Source organism: Durio zibethinus, chromosome 21, assembly GCF_047325235.1.
Source record: "Durio zibethinus cultivar Kanyao isolate XHJ-2024 chromosome 21, ASM4732523v1, whole genome shotgun sequence".
NCBI lineage: Eukaryota > Viridiplantae > Streptophyta > Magnoliopsida > Malvales > Malvaceae > Durio > Durio zibethinus.
In genome coordinates this window covers 6821353-6843141 of record NC_143182.1, presented here as the reverse complement: position 1 = coordinate 6843141, position 21789 = coordinate 6821353, and the positions used below count along the sequence as shown (strand labels likewise).

At 33.9% G+C, this 21789-nt stretch overlaps 3 protein-coding genes and 1 pseudogene across 6 annotated transcripts; 1 reads left to right on the top strand and 3 right to left on the bottom strand.

Annotated features, from left to right (window-relative positions):
- Window positions 1–168: 168 nt before the first annotated feature.
- LOC111305239 (uncharacterized) lies at window positions 169–8189 on the bottom strand. 4 transcript variants are annotated; one of them, XR_016331030.1, is made up of 17 exons: window positions 7772–8189; window positions 6242–6344; window positions 5526–5595; window positions 5357–5395; window positions 5168–5285; window positions 5029–5086; window positions 4155–4376; window positions 4000–4060; window positions 3469–3528; window positions 3342–3361; window positions 3189–3254; window positions 2616–2783; window positions 2202–2459; window positions 1452–1664; window positions 1134–1259; window positions 759–1030; window positions 169–573 (listed from the first exon to the last, which is right to left on the bottom strand). XR_016331030.1 is itself a non-coding variant. In XM_089749809.1 (17 exons), the coding sequence occupies exons 7-16, from the start codon at window positions 4224–4226 to the stop codon at window positions 432–434; spliced, it is 1332 nt and encodes a 443-aa protein (XP_089605935.1). In that variant the 5' UTR covers window positions 4227–4376; window positions 5029–5086; window positions 5168–5285; window positions 5357–5395; window positions 5526–5595; window positions 6242–6344; window positions 7772–8189; the 3' UTR covers window positions 169–318; window positions 404–431. The 4 variants fall into 4 exon arrangements, 3 of the variants coding, with proteins under 3 accessions (XP_089605935.1, XP_089605934.1, XP_089605937.1); XM_089749809.1 differs by lacking the exon at window positions 1134–1259 and having other exon boundaries at window positions 169–318; window positions 404–573; XM_089749808.1 differs by lacking the exon at window positions 1134–1259.
- Window positions 8190–9805: 1616 nt separating this feature from the next.
- Window positions 9806–11018, bottom strand: LOC111306103 (protein ELC-like). The gene has a single exon (XM_022904009.2). It carries the CDS (start codon window positions 10943–10945, stop codon window positions 9920–9922), a length of 1026 nt encoding a protein of 341 aa, XP_022759744.2. The 5' UTR covers window positions 10946–11018; the 3' UTR covers window positions 9806–9919.
- Window positions 11019–16991: 5973 nt separating this feature from the next.
- Window positions 16992–19238, bottom strand: LOC111305238 (uncharacterized). The gene is made up of 3 exons (XM_022902576.2): window positions 18249–19238; window positions 17957–18149; window positions 16992–17771 (listed from the first exon to the last, which is right to left on the bottom strand). Exons 1-3 carry the CDS (start codon window positions 18672–18674, stop codon window positions 17173–17175), a joined length of 1218 nt encoding a protein of 405 aa, XP_022758311.2. The 5' UTR covers window positions 18675–19238; the 3' UTR covers window positions 16992–17172.
- A 564-nt stretch (window positions 19239–19802) lies between these two features.
- On the top strand, window positions 19803–21588 carry LOC111306434 (inactive beta-amylase 9 pseudogene; annotated as a pseudogene).
- The last annotated feature ends 201 nt before the right edge of the window (window positions 21589–21789 follow it).

Below are 21789 nucleotides of genomic sequence, written 5' to 3'. Positions count from 1 at the left end.
ACTGAAGTTTTTACACACAACTTTTTAATTTTCCATCTTTTGTTTCACCTTCTGATCGGCGGGCCATTTAAATGATGGTGATGCTTAAGGCTAAAGCAAATAAATGACAAGGTATCTAGTCATCTGTTCAAATAGAAGAGGAAAGCTAAAGCCATTAAATAATTGGCATTTGAAACAAATCAACAGATTATATATCGTAAATAATTGTATTGATTAATACAAATGATTTGTGTACAAATGGTGCACTAAAAGATATCGTGAGTGTGGCTGGCTGATCATCTTCTGATATCTTCGACGAATCTCAAGATTGAAGGAGACCTATTGAGAACAAAAAATTGATTGGCGGGCTTTCATATGTTAAAAAATGGAAAAGCTCGCCCAAGATGATTAATCAAAAGCATACCAAACCAAATGGCACAGACAATTCTCCATTAATCTGATCTTGGTCTATTTGAGCCACTTTTACGAGTATTGTACATAGGTAAAAGCCATCGCGACCCATGTTTCTGTCTCCCATAACATCGCCAATACAGTATCCATAATGCTAGTATACAACCAACTGGAATGGCCCATCTGCCAAAACAAATAAACGCATAAGGTAAACAGAAAAGGAATAATATCTATATTCACTGTGACTTAAGAGAACGATTCGAAACAAAAATTGGTCATTTTGGGACACTTCTGCTAAGAATGCATGACCAAGTAGTTACAATAACAAGCAAGTTTGTTTTAGGATGCAACAAAAAGTGTTATATTACCTGTCCAAATCAAGAATGGGACTGTAGACAAGAGTTTCCCAAGTGGCTACAATAAAATGCCACACAGGATTGTAGTAAAGAGACTCTGCTGACCAGAACATCCTCGTATATGTCTCTAAAAAGATAAATAGTATCCATGCTCCCATTTCAATCAAAATGAACTTTATGATAAACCGACCAACCACCACCATGACAAGGGAGAAGGCCACCAACCAATTGAAGAGCCTTTGATTGTATTCCTTGATAAACAGAGAACGTGATTTTCCCATCATCTGCAATATATGGTAAATTCAAGCACATATTATTTAACAAATACATAAGTTGACACAAATTGTTACAATGTTGACTATAAAGCAACATAAATACATCTTTTACATTTAATAGGCAAGTAAAAATGATCTGGCCCCCTTCTCACCCACAATTCCTTCAAAACCATGGTGTTAAGTTAAATTGAAATTATTTAGGTTTCAGCTCCACCTTCAAAGCCTGAAAGTAATTATTCTACAAGGACAAAGAACTTAACTTCATTAATTCAAGCATTAAACTCAGATTCATTTTGAAATGCTCTCTAACACTCTTAATCGGTAAAACTGAATGGAACTCCATCTTTCCTGCTAAATATTGCCACAGAAGGAAAACAACCTTTCATAGAAAAAGGAAACTGAAAATAGAACTGCAAAGACTCCTGATTACCTTCGTCATCCGTTGCTCGTAGTTTGCTTTTGAAGGCCCAATGCACCCCCGTTCAAAGCTTTGGTTACATTGCAGGAAACCTGCATTAAATTTTGCCATAGAAGGAAGTCTGAGAACTTGAAGCTGGTCCATTCTGTCCTCACATTGGGTATATAGTGCCTCACAGAGCTTTGAGGACTGGTATTCATTCGCCATAATGACATTCTTATATACCTAAACAAAATTTTCAGCATTAAGGACATGAGAATTACAAAGGCTTCTCGTCTACTAGGTCAGAATACATACAAAACATATATAAGAGTAGGATTTATATTTATAGATATATATATCTATATATATGATATAAGAACATGCCTAGCATGACAAACAGTTATCCACAAAAATGTCTATGTATAAATTTTCTTCTTGTTTGCAGTAGCAATTAATCAAATAGCTGAAATCAGATTAACCCCTATCTGGATTTACCAACAAAATAGGAAATTCGAAAAACTCAAGAAATTTAACATTTAACATAAGATAAATGTGATATCTTCTAGAGAAACTTCTCATATGGTTGTCTATTTAAATTTCCCACTTATTACTGACTTTCAAAATCTCCTTTTCCCACTACTAAACAAGAATTTGAAACATTGATAAAAAACCAAGAATTTGAATGCCTCAGGTAAAAAATTTAAACGTATGAATAGATAAATTATCATTGATAAAAAAAGAAAGGAAAAGGGTAATGCCCCTTAAAGTGCTAGTCAATACCTCCTTCACTTCTTCATCCAGTTGCTCCGCAGATCTCTTTGCATGGTGACGGCCAAAATGTTGTTCATCAAAAGCCTTCATTGCTTCCTCTTGGGACCTTTCATGGGCATCACGTAAGGATTGCTCTGGCATAGGTAAACCTAATTTTCCCATCCTTTCACTGTATAGCTTCAAACATCGCTCAAGAATACCTTTATTGAAAACCTCTACAAGAGAGCCTGTTGATGGGATCTCCCCCTTATTCAAAGCTTCAAGTATCTATAAGATTAAAAATAAAAATGCATATTAATAAAGGTAAGTTTTGGACATGTCACCAATCAATCACCATCCCTAACAATGACTAGTTTAAGAATTCTCACAATAACTCCAACTAATCCAACAGTGGAAGGTCTAAGAATGTGATCATAAACTAACCTGCTCCAGGAATGAAACAAACTCCTTTCCATTTAAAGGCTTTCCCTGCACAATCTTTGGGCGTATAACACTAGCTACAAGCTCTTTCAACTGCTCTCTTTTTTTAACATACATGGGATCGAGGTCATCATCCTTCAGGTCACAAAGCTTTGTTCGCATGAGATGAGGCTGTAAGTTTCAAGCAATTAGATACTAAAGATTTTGATATTAACAATAACTTTATTTGCAAAAAAATAACATATATCTACAGCAAATCAACAAATAAGCAATAGCATAAATGCATTCCATCATCCCAACTCTCACTGTAAGCATGCACAAATACCTCTTTGCCTTCTCTACCACCAAATAAAACAAAATACAAATATTAACCATAACCATGACTTGTAAAACGTCTACCCAGATACATGGTATCAAAAGTCTTATGCTCAATTCATGTTCACAAAAGATTACATATACACATCAAAAATCCATTTATGTTTCTGTTCAGAACGACAACAGCAAAAGGAAAGGGGTGAAAGGGGAAAGAGCCAAGCTAATATATCAGTAATAAACAAACATATTTGAAACACATACCTGTGGTAGGCTAAATGCTGTGCTGTTATCACCCATTACAGCTAAGGAATCCCGGATCTGGTTAACCTGATAAAGTTCCAAAAACTGTAAAATTCTGATCCAAGAATAGCATTACTCTAGTGATTGCCTACAAGTATGGTCATGAAGGAGTACCTGATCAATATTTTTGTCCCCTGAAGATACAACAGACACACAACATCATAAGATCATCCCAAAAAAAAGGCTAGATTAACGCAAATAAACATCTATCCAACAATTAAGCATGACCAAGTAAACTAACCATTAGTGTTAGGGACATGTCTAAGTGCATCGTCCACCATTTCTTTCACTGATTTCCCTTCTGTATAAAACCAAGAAAAACGTAAGTGAATTGCCCCTGAATTGTGGAGCAGAGGCAAAAGTCTAATGTAGCCACACACTCTACTTCCAAAAAGAAAGTATTGAGTTCAAATCCCCTCTCCTTAACAATAAAAAAAATTCCATCTAAATTGCAGAAAAATAGAAAAGAAATGCACCGAGGAAGGAATGTCTCCCAAATAAGAAACTTAGCACCATCACTTCCGCAGCATTTTAAAAGAAGCTTAAGAGTATAGTGAATGAATCCAAAGAAAAGTTTAACCAGACAAAATACAAGCACATAAAATAAATAAGAATTTCACGTAGATTAGAAGCTAGAAAGCAATAACTCTATCACAGATAAAATATTAAAGACAGTACTATATAAGCTGGCATGTCCAAGGCACATTGAACTTTAAAGCATCAGGGCTTATGAAACTTCGTATCATACAGTGGAAGGAAATTATGAACTTACGCAGAAAATCACGCTGGATAAGCCACAAAAGTTTTGCAGGTTCAAACGCAACATCTTGCCCCTACAAGAAATTCAGCTACTTGTGAATCTCCACAGCAAAACAACTTAATTGCACAAGCATAAAGACAACAAACGCTTTAGGGGTCATAAATTACCTTCACTCTGTTCTCCATGAAATATTTGTCAAACAAACCACAAAACAAGTTAGTGTCTATATGAACAGGCATTAAAAAGTAAAACACCACCAAGCTTGCTTAGTGTATGTAACAAACTGATAATACTTTCACTCCAGTATATGGCAGAGGTGCAAACCTTCCATAAAATTCTTCAGCGAGCTCAACAGCAAATGACAGCCGAGATATGTCAGCTTCACGGATCTAATGACAGAATAGCACAAACAAGTGTATCAATAAAAAAATCAACCCATCAAAGGCAGCAGCTAAGTCTAGGCTTCAAGACTTTTGACCCACAAATTCACGACCTGATACATAGATTGTGATGCTAAATTAAGAACTAAAATCCTAAAATTCACAGCACCGCTTTTATAAATGTAAAATAAGAGAAGCCCTTCTAAAACACCTGGATAGCACTTTAATTTTAATCAAGTAAGAGAAAGAGGCAGCCTCTAAGACTTTCTTATATCAGAAGACATTTTTTCTATTTAAAAGAATATTCATGCAGATAAACCAATTTTCAATTTATCAAAACCCAAAAATCTTTTTTGTTTTAAGAATAAAACTCATCTTAACCACGAGAATCTCACACCTAAGTAGCATTTAGCATTTAGCAAAACTAACCTTCATATATAGTGCCCTAAAGTTTAGCAAATTTTTTACTCAAATTTTTTTTCAAATCAATAATTTAATGCATAATTCTGTTGTCCTAATTTTATATCTGAAGAAACATTTAGCTTCACGGATTAGCTTGAACTATAGGGGTTAAAAACACTGGCCTTTTCAGCTTCCCATGTCAATATTTCAAATAGAGAATCTTAAAACAAGGAAAAATTATAGAAAAAAAAAAACTAACCGTCTCAGGCAGGTTATAAATTAGTACAGAGCTCATAACAGTTGCCAAAGCAAAAATCCTGCATGAACAGACATCAGAAAGGCAATATAACTAAATATATACTATATAAAGCAAGTTGAAGAACACGTAATGGGATTACCTATCATCATATACATTTGACTTCCCAATGCTTTCAAAACCCTCAGTATCAAGGTAGAAAACAGAAGTTCTTACTCCATCAATATCCAATTCTAGCGGGGTTCCCCAAACCCAAATCCCTGGAATAGACAAAGTGTAAATATCACCTATGTAAAAGTTGTGCATAATTGTAATATAATTGCTGTCTTACCCTTTGTTTTTGTGTCACGCATGTGTCCAACACCAAATCCTGAGGGGCAAAGGGGAAAAAGCATAAACAACAAGTCACTAAATTGATCCCATTTAAAATGTCAAAAATGTTGAAAGAGACAACAAGGTCTACAAAACAACAAAGGAGCATATAGCAGTGAAGAATACACCTTCATAACACGACAGCGAAAGAAGTTGATTTAACAGAAAAGATTTGCCAGAGCGGTAGGGGCCAATGACCTGGATATACAAATCCAAAAAAGACTGCATAAATGTGGGAGAACAAAGACCAAAGGGATTATTCTCAAGAGACAAATTAGGTTCAACTTCAAATTTGATAAGTTATGTTACAGGAAAAAACCAATATTGTCAACCAGTATTTCACCCAGAATAACGTGTTTGAAATCATTAAAGAAATAGGTAAATATTGCATGATTTGTATCTTATATGTAACAAAACTTTCCACTGAGAACCATAAATCATCAAACTGATTAGTGCATTGATTTTCCCAAATTCACCACCCATAGAGATTCCAACAGTCATATCAATATTTACATAACATGGGCAAATTTTTTCTTTCTTTCTTGGGTTGGAAAAGGGGGTTACCTACTTTAGCACTTTACATTTTGAGACTAATTCATATTTAGAGTCAGGTCACCAGAATAAAAGTAATGAATTTCAAATAAATACTTGATGTTTTGGAAGGGTATCTGAAACTTCCTCTTTCTTATTTCTTTGTTGAGTTGGTATGGAAACGTGGCGTAGGTACCCCAGCTAAAGCCATTGGATTTAGAAATTCATATTTTGAGTCCAATTGATATTTTGAGTCATGTCACCAGAATAAAATCAATAAACTGAAATACATACTAGATGTCTTGAAACTTACAGCAACAGCTGCAATTGGGGTAGTTATTCTGCTGATGGCTTCCAAGCCTTCCCTCGAAAGGCGAAGCTTTGTATGACCAGGATCAGGCTCCACGATAGGAAACCTATATGCATAAATTTAAGTAAAATAAAAGAGACCAGCATCAGATAAAGTAAAAGATCACTGTGACCTATTGAGAATGTGTGAAGTTATTGCAAAGGCACAACTACCAGGACAGTGCTAAAACCAAATCAGGTTCCAAAAAGGCATCGACTGTCACACTTAAGGCATTTACATGTACATTTTACAATTGAAAAAGGAATTTTCCTATAGAAAGCACATATCTTATAGCTAATATTCTGGACCACATGCCTAAAAAATTTCCTTCAAGTGCATGGAAAATTTTATTGGAAAAATGCCACGTCTTTGCATAAGCATAATTTTCACTGAAAGAGCTGGAGACCCACGCATCTAATGATTTATTTGTCATTCTGCAGAATGGATTAAAAACACTCCCCTATATTAAAGCAACAAAAAACATAATCTAGATAAGATGCAAACCAATCATGCTTATATGGATTGCATCCTATAGCTTCACTTGTTTAGTTGCACTACTAAGGCACAAAACCTATAATCTATAAAAGCTTCTTTGCTCTCCAAAAGAAAATTTGGGACTTCATAGATAATTCCTTTTTATGCTTCCAGTACATAGCAGAGAAACATTAAAAGAAATTTTGGAGTGTTCACATAAACCAAGATTCAACATAATGTTTCAACTTCCAACAAAGCCTGATGGAAATCACCATCAAAACTAATCATAAATAAGAACCCACCAGCAATAAGTGATCTAAAGACAACTAAGGAACTGCCAAACCTCTACAGAGCAAGCAAATTATGCATTAGTTCAACCAAAATAACTGGCCTCTCAAAATCATCACTGCTGAGCAGGAACCATTTTAACTGTAACCAGACTTCCTGAATCTCAATGCTAAGAGAAGATAACTACCATGATCTATTCTAAATATGCAATTGCATATTAAATTTGAATCAGGCTGTGGCCCTTTTTTCTTTTCAAGATTTTTTTTTTACGTTTAACTTAAATTGTCAATACCTAAGATCCCATATGATATCAGGAAACTGCTGACCTACGTTATGAATAAGCCAAATGGTCATCACACTGAGTCAATGAACTTAGCAGAATCAGAGAGGTCAACAAACTTGCCTCAAAATTGCCCCTCATAACATTATTTGTAATTAAATTTTGACATGTATATTAAATTAGTAAAATTATTGAGAGCCCCTGTTAAAGCTCAATTGTATAAGACCAAATCAGGAACATATCCAAGAAAAAAAAAATTGGAGGTAATAACCACCAATAAACCAACAATGTGCCAGCTAGATCTTAAAACCATGCAAAAAGGTATCTCATGTTAAAGCTAACAATTGACAAATCATATCCTAACCAAATCTTAACTACTCCAATAGCAATAAATCAATTCGACAAAGCATCAAAGTTTAAATATAAGCAAATAAACAAAAACAAAAACTTACGCTTGGTGAAAATTGTCAATTGAGAAGGACCCAGATACCAAAAAGAGGAGAACAATCGAAACAACAGAGACCCAATAAGAAATCTCCATCGTTAGCTAAGATCGCTATTTTTCAAATGCAGATATAAAGAACTGTACAAATAAGGCAAACATGAAAAAGATTGGGATTTGAATAAAAAGGGTAACGGCAAGAATGGGATCTAAGGAGACCCCGCAGATGGGTGTACGTTAGGAATCGTTAACGCTCGCGGGATGAGATTACTGTTGCATCTGTTTTACAGAGAAAGAAAGAACCAAGAAAAAAAAAAGTGAGGGAAAGGAGTTTTGGAATGGAAAGTACGGGATCCGCGCCTCCCCGGAGGAGATTTTCCTTTCTCTACTTCTAAGTTGGGAAATTGAAGGGAGCGTTTTTACCGTTCAGGGTCGCGAATAAAAGAAGGTCAAATGTATACGTTATGAGGACTCGAAGGTAAATACGTGGCTTGTTTTTATTGGTCGGTTAACAAAAGTATAAGTCGTTGGTACTTTGACCTAAGCCACAAGTAACCCAGACAGATCTCCGAAGTACATGCTCTAATTTACCCTCCGACCTTATTCAACTCTCAGTTGTTTTTTTTTTTTTTTTTTTTTTTATTCCTATCTTATTATTTGCTTGATTTATAATTTACTTTATCTACTTGGGTTAAAAAAAATCCTAACAAATAAATTTCGTTATTTACACCTTTTAATAAGACAATAACTTGCATAGCCAATTGAGAACGATTCAACTCATGGTGACATTATTATTATTATTATTATCAAAAATATATATTTATCCCATACATCGTAATAAGTCTACTCGTGAAACAAACGTCTGAATATTTCTTTATATAACTCATGACTATAACCATGTATATATCGCATAAGTTGCTGTCACATTAACAATTTAATAAAGATGCATTACATTAGAATGGTGGTGATAGATAACCTCATGTTTCATAATACAATATTATGCGGGTCCAAAACAACAGCTAAGCAGGGAAACCATAACCAAACATTGAAACTCCAAGATATGATTTGTAAGAAAAAAAAAACATAAAGGTCCATTTACAAACAAAAGAAGGAAAGGGTTCAAACTGGACTGAGAAACCCACTGAAAATCTTTAGCCCAAAGCAGAACCCAATTCGGAATAACGAGTGATCAGTTCAGGTTCATGCTTAGTTCCAGCCGATCACCCTCTCTTGCCCAATGATTATCTATGAATTATGATTCATGGCACTCCTCATTTTTCCTTAACTTGATTTTTAACAGTATCTACCAAAATAAGTAGTAGTATTTCTTAATACAAGTCTATGTCAAAACAATCGTAATACATATGAACTACGGAAAACAAATTTGAACAAAAAAAAAAAATAGAAAAACAACAACAAAGTACCAAATCAAATGAATATATTCTTTGCTGGGTTGTCCCAGTATATATGGTGCAACTATGAAGATGTCATATCATCTTTGTTTTAAAAAGAGGAGTATATATAATTTTTCATTGACTATTCCCCCTATCTTTTATGTAATCATCTGATTCTGATGCTTAATTTATTAAGTATGAAGATAAGCTAATTTTCCAATGAGACTTAGTTCACTTCCATGGCAAGATCCTGGAGCTTAGCCATCATACATCACTCTCACTCGTTAATAAACAAATTAAATTATAAAACTGAATAAAAATATTAGCAAAATCGACTATCCCTATTCTGTAGAACGGTGAAAAGTGATGTCTTAGACCCTGTCTCACAATCTTTTGTTTATTACTTGAGCTGTGTGATGTCAGTGTTTGGAACGTAGTAATGCATCTTTAATTATTCCCCTTTCCAAGGATGTCCCCTAAATTGATTTTAGATGCAATCTTTCACACTTTGTTGTAAGCTGATTCCTCCTTTCACAAAGGAGTTTGCTATATCTAAATATGATCTTACCCAAATTTTGATTGGAATATCAACACAAATAGGAACAGATCATTTCTGGAAATCAACAAACAACTTTTCGTTGACAATACTATGAAAGCAATAGCATATATATGCGTGTATAATTTGTGTCTTATCCTTAGGGAAAAGATAACAAAAAATTGAACTATTAAGGACTGAACATGCCTAGAAAAAAATTTTCAAGTATTCAAGTCGATTGATTTGGGTAATGGGGTATGTCCAGGCCATTAATTAATTTCATTTCTGAATATAGAAGAAAGAACTGCACTCTGGCCAAGCTCCTCACTTGCTTAATATATGAATCAATACTCACAGCGTCTTGTTCAAGTGCCATGTCCAATTTATGTAGTACATCCTCTATAGCAATATCTGCAGCCGAGCTATCAAGTCTCACTCTTGACTTGTCATCAATTTCGAAAGCATCCTCAATTTCAACATCTCCTGCATCCAAGGCCAATATTGGTCTTCGATCATTTACTCTTAGCCAGTTTTCCATCCTATCTGTTTCTTCTGCCCAATTGTTTGCTCTCTCTTTCAGCTTCTTCCTTTCCTGCTCCATCTCAGAAATCAAGCTTGTGGTAAAATGATCACGCCTCTTCAGTTCTTCTTGCAATAAGGATAGCTCCTCTATTTCTCCAAAGGTACTGGCCTGCAAAGCAACCATGTCATAGTAAAGCATACCTACAAGTCTATCAAGAGCTTCCTTCGGAGAAACAAGAGAAGGGTGAGTGAAACTAGTCGTCGGTGTATACGAGAAAGGATGATCATGGCTAAAAAGATGGGCAAGATTGCGCAAGAGATCAGTAAGGTTGCATGGAGGATATTTCCAGGTTAGGATATAAGGTGGGGATGTGGCACCAGAAGTATTGTCAACAAAAGGATGATGGCGATGAATTGGGGTCATGGGATCAAGTGAAACAAAGACTAAAGGTGCCTTCCGAGGATAGTTTTCATGGAGCCAAATGATGAGGGGAATGGGAGGTGTGGAGTTGGAGACATGGAGGCAGCCACTAGCATATAGAAGGTTCACTTCGGTTCCATCATTGTGCATGAATCTACCAGTTGAGGGCCTGAAAGTAGGGTTTTCTTGAAGAAATGAAAGGAGGTGTCTTAGTATAAGCGATTTCTGTTTAGAGTCCGAGTAGGATAGAGCGTAAGGGCTGCTGGCAAAAAGAGCTGTTTCTATATATTCCTTCGGGGATGGTGGTGCCATAGAAAGAGCTTGAGATGGAGTGCTTAGCAAACGGGAATTCTGCAGTCTTAGATATACACAAATCAATCTAATTTAAAAAGACCTGAAAGACAGCAAGTCAACCAAGAAAAAATTTGCAGTTGTCGTTAAATTCGTTGGCTGTACTTTTCTTGTGACCTTTTAGAGGTTTCCTATGGCCTTTCCGCTTGGTATACCGGTCAACAATATTGACTCAACAACCATTTTTTATCTTTTCTTTATAAGATAGTTAACGCATACTAGAATCTTGACGACTTTTATGGTAAAGTATGGACGGGAAGGAGGTTTTGTCGTGGTTATGGGCGGTGAAACTGAAAACAACATATAACATGTGCTAGTAAAAGGGATAATAATCAAGGAAATTTCCATCAAACTTCTTTCAGAGTTCCAGCAGGGCACCTCCATATATATCAATATATTATATATGCTTTGACTTTGAACGTGAGCAACGGAGGTTGTGAATATAATAATATTATGAAGGGAAGAAATCAAAATCAAGAGATCCCCTAAAGGCCTAAACTTGGTGCCTAGAAATTCAGCTTCAGTTCCAGGGGATGGCAATGGATGTCTTTACATTCAGTTAATGCTAAAAAAATGTCAACTGCATACAATAAAATAAGCAAGCAGCATTTTTCTTAATATATACAGTATTTCCTTTAAACTGCCCGGATGAGAACGTAGGATTAGTCTACACTTACATGTTTTACTTAAGCTTCTGACATACTCCTCTTAATGATGAAGATAGTTTCCTAGTTGCCAAGCTGATTTGCATGAGGACATATAGTTTAATATAGCTTTCTTGGAGAGTAAGGTTGGAGTAATATACTTCTGAAATTCAACCCCAAAGCCCAATCCATGGCAAAACAAAAAATGGGTAAAAGCCTAAAATGTTACTTGTCCAAGGTCAAGGTTCGGTTCTTCTAAAACTATTCTTAACCAACCTTTTTTTTTTTAATTTTTTTATTCCTAGCAAAGCAAAACAAACTTGAAACTTCTCTCTCTCATTTGCCTAATTCCCTTCCTTTTTTTGATTGTTACTCTTTCGTTTTCTTTCTTTTTTGTTGAGGAATCTCTCTCTCTCTCTGTCTCTCTCTGGACCTTTGGCGTGTTAAACAGGGTTTCCCCATCCCCTTATCAAGCCACATTCTTTGCTGAAGGTGATCCTTTCTATCCCTGGTTAGCTTTGCCAACTTAAGGCAAAACCAAGGTTTGGAAATTGATTAAAATCCAGTTTTTGGAATCGAAAAGGACTGATAATAAAAATTTACAGTTTTTTCAGTTTATAATTGTGAGATTTTCCTAAATTTCAGTTTAACGTTGCATTAATCTAATATAAAGTGGAAATGCATACACATGCTCAAATTATATAATTATTCACCTAACGGTCTGTTGCATTAAATTAAAATTTTGGTTCATGGAAAGTGAGGTCGAATCTGATAAATCGAAAAAGGCTCTTCTTTGAGTTTTGGGTTGGGGAAAATATCTTTTTTACTGCTTTGAGTTGCGTAATTCAAATAAAAAAAAAAATTTTCGTAAGCATATAACTAATAGTAATAAATAAATAATTGATTCAATTAATTAAATTTATAATTTTTAATAAATAAATTTTTTGTTTAAATTTTATCGATTGTCACTTATTAAAATCATTTCGAATACATGATTTATAATTATTTATTTTAAATTATAAAATATCATACATTTTATTTTAATTTAAAAAATTAAAAAATTTATTTATTTTAAATTTTTTTCGTACAAAAAAAATAATAACTTATTGTGAATTATACGAAAAATGTACTCACTGAAACGTTTTATGTGTGGTCCAAAAATTATGATTCACCGTGGTGAATCATAAAATCTTTAATGGAATGGGTGGTCCAAAAATATGACAGGAAAGAGGCATTGATTGGAGAAGGGAGTCATGTGTTTGGATCATCAGACACGGAATGAAACTGTCGTGTCCTTTCGACCGACAGAATCACTGTTTTTTTGTTTTGTTGTTACAGTCATACTGAACGGAAAGAAGAAAGTGGCATTGAAACTTCGAACTCTCCCTCACGAAGAAGACTCCTATTTCTTATTTATTCCTTCCTTCTCTCTACTCTTTTAGTACCAAATAACTAACGTTGGCCGTTACTACAGCTTGATCTGGTCCCTCTGGTTCAGAGTTTTAAGGGTCTGGTCTCCTTTGTTATTTTTATTTTGCTAATTGTAGTTACCGGATAAAGTTAATAATTAATACATTGATAATATATTATTTTTATATACTGTCAATCAATATTAAAATTATATTTTATTTAATGAATAAAAATAAAAAATTTAAATTTTTAAAAATAAATATTAATAAATTTATTTAAAATTAATTAATTGTTAAAATTTCACTCTCTTCTAATTTTAAAATTAATTAATATTAACATTGCAAATGGGGCAAAAGACTATATTGATTCCTCAGTGTTTTAATTTCTTTCATTTGCCAGCGAAACAATGGAGTAAGAATAGGCAAGAAATCCAGTAACAGTTGTGATGTTATTAGCTTTACATCTTTAAATATGTTTTTTATTTTCTTAACCCGCTCTTCAATGATCTTCGCACCAAAATATAAATAGGTTAAGATGCTACATACAGCAAGCCCTTTGGAATAGGGCTTCATGGATAAGCTTGGAATCTGCAACAATCACATAGTCCGTGACCCATTTTTGACATTAATATTAATTAATCCTAAAATTAGGGGAGAGCAAATTTTTTATAATTAATTAATTTTAAATAAATTTATTTTTAAGAGTCTAAAAATTTTATTTTTATTCATTAAATAATATGTTATTCTATCATTAATTGACAGTGTATAAAAATGATATGTTATAAATGTATCATATTTTAACTCATATATATATATAAAAGAAGATCAGTGTAAGTATTAAAATTAAATACTCTCATTTCATACAAGCTGGTAATGTAATAATTGCATTAACAAAAATACTTTAAAATTTTTAATTAAAGATAATAAAAACCTCTAAATTATAATTTAAAATTATTTAATTATTTATTTTTTATTGTAATCAATGAATCTTTCTAACATTACTTGCATTCAATTAAGTTTTTATTTAGATAAAAAAACTAATATCGTTAAATTTTTTATTATTAAAATAAAATTTTATATGACATTAATAAATAAATAAATAATTTTTCATGTGACCTAATTAATATATATATAAATTAAATTAAAATAAAAATTTTCTCTATTTTTTATATCATCTCTTTCTGAAATCCTTTAAGAATTCAATTGATTTTAGTTAAAAGATTAATTGATTAAATATTGTCATGTGATTAAATTTTATTTATTTAAGAATTTATTAAATATAAAAAATTAATTAATTATAATAAATTTTAAAATTTTAAATCAACAATATTTTTAACCTTTAACCAAAATATTTATTCTAAATTAGAGTATCATATTCTAGGCTTAATGCTACTGTGAATATTTTTGGGAAGTACGTTTTTAGACTTTACCGGGGCAACTAATGGCGAAAGGAATCAAAGGAGCACAAAAATTATTGACTTCTGAAAATGCCAGAGTGACATTTTCTTGATTAAAAAAATGACACCTAATTTAAAAGCCGACCACTTTAAAAAAGGTTTGTTGTATATACACTTTTTCTTTTAATATTCCGTTTTTTTTTTTTTTTGGGGGGGGGGGGGGGTGGGCTTTGTTTATGAAGCATGTGATAAAACAGACTCCATATAAAAAAACGTTATGTTTTAGTTTCTAAACAAACAGTTGCTTTTGTCAACTTCAAGAAGCACGTTTACTCCATTTGTTAAGGCATTTGTTTTAATTTTTTTTGGATTATTATAATAAATAAAATTGTTGTGTTCATCATTTTTTTGAAAAAACTCTTTGTAAGGAAAGATTATTAAATATTATTTAATATAATTTCAGTAAAAAATCGATAAAAGATTGATCCCAAAGCAATGATCAGATTTGTCTTTTTACAAAAAAGTAATAACCCAATTTTTTTTTATCTCAAGAAAAAGTCAGACGCAACGAAACCCAGTGTGCATCCGTGGACAGGCTATAACTGATGCAATAAAAATAGAAGTAGAGACAGAGAGTTTAAAAGTGGTTCGTGCGAGGTTGCTTTCACAAATAATTAAGCACATAAATAAATAAATAAAATACTACTACTGTAGTACTAAAACTAATGTAAACTTTGGACGTAACAGCAGGATTTGACCTCAAAGAATCTTTCCACACAGAGAAGCGGAAAAAAGGAGCTATCAGGTTTAATCTGGAGAAATAATAGTACTAAATTTCACAAACGCAATGATTGTTTCTGGAGTTTTTAAACACAATAAATAAATAATCAAACGGCTTTTGTTGAATTATTAAATGGCTTTTTCTCTGCTGCAATTTCCTAGTACCAGGTGGACCCCCGGCGTCAGTACGAGGCATAGAAACGACAAGTTTTGGTGCATGTTAGCATGAGTATGAACACTAAAAACAACTGACAAATGTAGATCTCCAGTAAGAGATTCCAGTGGATTTATGAACAGGCCTTCGAGTTTTGGTGAATGAGCTGACAAGTGTAGATTTCCAGTAAGAGATTCCAGGCTTGAGCCTTGATCCAATAACAAAAAGGTGTTTTCAAAGCTATTAATCTTGTTATCAATTGAAATTTAAGTCCTGTGTTTGTGCAGGGAGGAAGCTCATGCATGTCGCTGCATTCCTACCAACTTTTTTTTTTTTTTTAATTTTGCCCGTACTGCAAGTAAAAGACATTTTCAACACCCCCCACCCCCCCCCCCCCAACTGTGAAATTATGTCCTTAAATTCGGAATTATCCAAAGATTCAACTTTCCACAAAGTTGGAAAAGAGGCCAAGCTTGTACCATAAGCAGTTTCATAAATTCTTAATTTTTCTTCTCTCGCTGGACCATCTCCCAGCTCTGGACAAATGCAGGTCTAAACTCCTACTCTCAAATGCCGGGGAGGGGACCAGCAGCCCACCAAAGCCACAATGGCTCGGGCCTCAAGGCTAACAGAATGCTCCAAACCCAGTCATGGATATATTCCCCTTGTAATTCAACAGAAGATGATGTTGTTTTCAGTTTTCACATCTAGTAACTTCCATTACCTTCATTTTGGGAGACAGATAAGAAAAAAAAAAAGAGAGTAAGAAACCAACACAACGCCAGATTCATCTGGCAATATATCAGAATCAGAATATATAGAAATGCCAACTACTACATAGACAAAAAAACGTCATTCACAGGCCAATATTAAGCAAACATTAGATTTGGACCGAAAGAAATGAGCTAAAATTTTCAATTAGAATATCTTTTCTTCTAAAAAAAGAATATTACTATCAAAATTATCACTTTTCCATTTATGCTTTAATTACCATACAAAGTAGTTCTCAAATTTCAAAGGCTTATCTAATTCTGACGTAGCCATAATTGACCTCTGGTTCTGGTCCATCTCCCCACTAAGCAATCGAAGTTAGGGAATGGAATTAATCCATCAACCAAAACCGTGGGTCATAATCAGAAAACCAGTTAAAAAAAGGTATTCCGGCCACACCAAAACCGGTGAATAAATGTGAAATCATTTAATACCATCAATAAAATACTGGATAGAATAATAGCAAAGATGAATAAAGCAGAGTATCAGTTGAGCAATTAAAAAATAGCTTAGGCCTAACCTCACAGCGCTCGAGACTGCACGAGCCCGCTTCCATCAACATAAAATTCAGTTCTACTCCTTTAAGAAAACAACATTGTTAAAGATCAGAAACTGATAAATTAGCTGAAAAAAAAAAAAAGAGAAAAGGGCAAAGCACAAGAGATGGGGAATTACCTTTTCCCTGTATGTTTTGATTCCACAATTCAAATATCCCTCGCTGCAGAAGATCAAAATAAAAAACACCCAACAAGAATAAAAAGAGATAAGAAAAAGAGAGAGATAATTGGAATCACCGAATCAGTTTCAGGACTTCCTTGCAGGTTTAAGTAAGAAAAAATAAGAGGCACCGGCTTAAGAACAAATTTACTAACTTCTCTTCATAACCATTTCTATAACAATCTTATTTCATATTAGTAGTAAAATCAGATCAACCCTTACATAAAAAACAGAAGGGGATTTAAACAGTTAAACCATGTACCATAGTATTTGTTTCTCTAATAACCCAAAAGAGTAGAGAAAAAAAAAATCGAAGTCAAAATTTTCTTGGCTCATCTTCAATTACAGAGGCCAAACCGGTCACGATCTTAATCCCAATTTGTGAGCTCTTAGGCTTTATCTCAGGTGGCTTCCACACTTCTTTCTCCATCTTTTCCTTCCCTTCTTCTTCAAAGCTCTCAGACAAAGCAAATATGGACTCCCCCAACTCAGCATCTTCAACTGAGTTTTTCTCATCAGGGTCCAATTCAAACAAAGGTTGGCCAGTTGTTTCTTTAGCTATGGTTTCGATTTCAAATTCTTTGAGTGGTCCAATTGTGAATGTGGGTGTATGAGTGGGTGAAGGTGAAGGCGTGGCTCGGTTATGAGGAGAGAGCCATTTGGCCTTGACATACTCAGCTTTTCGCCACGGAGGAATATGCATTCCTTTCTTCTTCAGGCTTTGTTCTACCGCCTCGGAAATAATAGCAATTATCTTCTGGAGACGATCAGGTTTGCCTACGAAGATGAAGGGTAGCGTTTGGAGGATTGATTTATATGTCTTTGTTGATCGGGCGATTTCGAATTCTGATCTGAAATCGATGTCGATCAGCAATCTTTCCCCGTCAATTATCACATCTATGTATTCATATTCCCCTGCTTGTTAAAAATAAACAATTATTATGTCCATAATTATTAAAATTCAAGCCATAACAGAGTAATTGATAGCATAAATATCTGTGTAACTAATTTGAAGCCATAGATAATCTTCTTTGTTCTTGAGAGGAAGCAAATTGAAATGTAGAGATTCTTTTAGTAAAAAGATTGGAGAGAGAAAGTACCGGCGGGATAAGAGGGGGATTTTTTCCAGCGAGATTTGCAGATAGAAGCATCGTATCCAAGGGCCAGTAATCCATCAGTAACAATCTTCCTGCAAAAATCATCTTTACGCTTACAGATATTGTTCTTCTCCACAATCCGCGCTGTATCCGCCAGTAAATTCCTTTCACTTATACTCGGACAAGAAACCAAACTCTGCTCCATAAAAAGGGCAAAACAAATTAAAAGAGAAAAACTATATCTTACAGCAAAAAGTACTTTAGAACAAAAAAAAAGTGGAAGTAATTGTTATACCATTAGAATTTCAGACGCTTCACTGGACGAAGTGAGATTAGAGACACCAAAATCGAAATCATCCATTTCGTCTTCGGAGCTGTCGCTGCAGTTGCGACTGAAGCAGTTACAGCGGTTCCGGCTACACCTAACCGCACCAAATTGTTGTTTCTCGTTGTTATCTTCGATGAAGTTCTGCACCATCTTCGCCAAGCAAACAGAGCTCGGCTCGAACTCAGCGGTGCATTCTTTGTTAAAAGGCAGATCATCGGGGGCGGCAGCGCCGACCTTCTCTGCCTCGGAATTCCTCAAAACGCTAGGGAACTGCCTCTCCAAAAGCCGCTTGAAACGCGATTTCACAACCGGCTTTACTGTCTCCAACCGAGGCGGCGACACCTCTTCTAGCGTGTTGAAATCGATCGGTCGGATCTTCATTGGGAAAGGCATGTTTCTCAGCTTTGATTAAAAAAAAAAAAAAAGCGCTTCCACCGTTACCACGGCTGCTCTTCAAACTCTAGTTGATTATTCTTTTTGATAACTGGAAAACATATTGCTTTGTGATGAGATCCGCAAACGCAATCGACACAGAAATTCCTAATATAATTTTTGGAAGGGCAAAAAATCAATGCGGTTTACCAAGACTCAAGACTCTTAAGCTTGATTGTTATATATACTTATTTGCCTCTGATTTCCCAGATAAAGCATGGAATAACTTCAAAACTCTGCCAAGTAAAGTCGCTTTTGCTTAAGGGTTTTTTTTCAGTTACGGTTCAAGTTCCCGAAATACGCGACGGCACGAGGACGTAACGATTTTGCCTGGGAAATTCACGCGAAGATCATCGGTAGCCGGTGACTCCATCTTTTTCCCCGGCGAAATGCTTCAGTTTTCCGGCGAAAATAGCCGGCAACGAGAACGAAAAAAAGGAAAAACCGATGAAGTAAGAATGGGAGAGAAAGCGTGAAAGTGAAAATGAGACGAGAGTGTTGCGTTTTCCTTGGGTTTTGGATGACGATTTAGCAGGGGAAGTGGTCCGGGGCATTATAAAGGGTAAGGGTAGCGATTGCTGACTAGGATCGATGGCCACGTTGAAATCCAACTTGGCGGAAGGTCTAATCCTTTGTTTGGGGGTACGGATGAACCCGGTTCGTTCCTTAGTCGTGTTGACACGATGCCACGAAAAGGAGCGTGACGATAAGGTTCCAGTTTGAAATGTCGTAATTACCCCTTTTGTATTATGCCCTGAGGCCCTGCTGGTTAACTTTACCCCGCCTCGTGATACGGAGGTCTCTGAAACGGCTTCATGATCGTCGCCTAGGGAGCTCCGCTGGTTCGGTAAACTATCCTTTCGAGAGTCTGACGAGAACACGCTCATTTCTATGGAGGATACTGAGAACTGAATACACGACAAAACAGTAATTCAGCATTTCACCGCTCGTCAAATCCCGAGTTTAAATGCTCTTATTGACTTGGGGAAGTAAAAATTTGACAGGGTGAATAATAAATTGCGTAGTTAGATTAAAATACCCTCGTTGCACCTCACAGGCTGTAGTTAACTAGAGTCAAACGGCCTACGAATGATATTTTCAATGGACACGATGAAAGCGGGTTTTATATTTGTTATTTGAATTCGTATAAAAAAGTTATTTCTTGTAAATACATTTAATTTAACATAAATAAAATTACATGAATCCACTTAAGAAGAAAATAGATGGAATAAAACTAAAATTTTTTTACCTTTTAAAAAAAATCACGATCATTAGTAAAGTTATTAATACCATACTCAATATATTTTAATTATTTTTTAAATAATATATATCTATATCAATTATTTTGATATATTATTTCAAATTTTTAAATTTAAGACAAACATATTTATAAATATGAATGAATTTGTATATAATAATATATTAATAATTTACAAAATAAATATATAATATTTTTACAAAACAAACAAATAAATTTTAAAATATAAAAAATAATATCATCAATTTATTATAATATTTTTAAATACTTAATCTAATCATATAATATTTAAATGAGTATTTTTTTATATAAATATTAAGATAAAACAAAGAGATGAAAAAAAAAAACTTTAACTTTATAATTATTAAATTTTAGAGAAAAAGTATGATTTTTTTTTAAATAATATACTTATGAATTTTAATTTTTAAAAAACAAAATATAAAAAAATTAGGTTTTAATGATTATTTTATCAATCAATTTTATTTTTATTAAATTAAAAATAATAATAAATTAATAAAATAAATTTAAAATAATAAAATCTGTTTTATATTCTTGTATCAATCAAAACAAATTAATGCGTCAAAATTAACTAAAATTAACAAAAATGATCGATATTATTTAATGTTAAAATTAATTTAAAAATATTACTTTTAAATATATTTTATATATTATATTACAACATATCTAATTACCTGATAGAATTTGTTGACATTGATACTTATGTGAATAGTTTCATTTTTTTACATATAAGAAAATTTTTAAAATGACATATAGGATATTTATTAATTTTAAATTATTTATCAAAAATATATATTTAAAAAATTATTGAATTATCTAAAATTTTAAATAAAAAATCAATTTAAATTTTAATAGAATTCTTATCCCTATATAACTTCATCTAAATTTAAAACTAATTTTACAATTTCTATATTATAATTTTTCAGGGAATCTCAATGAGTCTGGGACCATATAGCGAGCTCCATTATCCCTCTTGTCACGAACCTGCCAAAAGTGGCATAGTTGCTGGAGTTGGGGAGTTCCAATGTTATGACATCAACATGCTTAACTTTCTTAAGCAACATGCTGAAGCAAATGAAAATCCATTATGGGGACTAGGTGGTCCACATGATGCGCCCACTTATGATTAGTCACCTAACTCATATAGCTTCTTCAAGGATCACGATGGATCATAGGAAAGTCTTTATGGTGACTTCTTTATTTCCTGATACTCAAGCTAGCTTATATCTCGTAAAGATTGTCTCATCTCTCTTGCCTCTTCAATTTTCAGTGATATTGTAGTGAATGTGTATGGGAAAGTCTCACTGATGTACTCATGGTATAAAACCCGAGCACACCCTTTTGAACTGATAGCTGGCTTCTATAACACTGCCTCGAGATGGCTATGAAGTAGTTGCAGAGTTGTTCGCAAAGAATTCATGCAAAATCATCTTGCCTGGGATGGACTTGTCAGATGAGCACCAGTCACATGAATCTCTCTCTAGCCCTGAATTATTACTTGCACAAAACAAAACCACATGCAGAAAGCACGGGGTTGAGGTTTCTGGGTAAAACTTGGCTTCTGGAGCTCCTGGTAGTTTTCAAAAGATCAAGAAATAACTAGATTAAATGGCTCGCCTTGGTAGCCCTCAACTCAGCTAAACTGAATCTGTTTGAATTTTAGCTAACCCCTTGATATGTTAATAACAATAGCAAATTCTCACAATATTTTAAATGACAGTTACCACTTTGATTGATTTTAGATAGTAAAATATTCAGTGCCTGTTATTTTTATAATTAATCGAATGACTCTTGTATCCT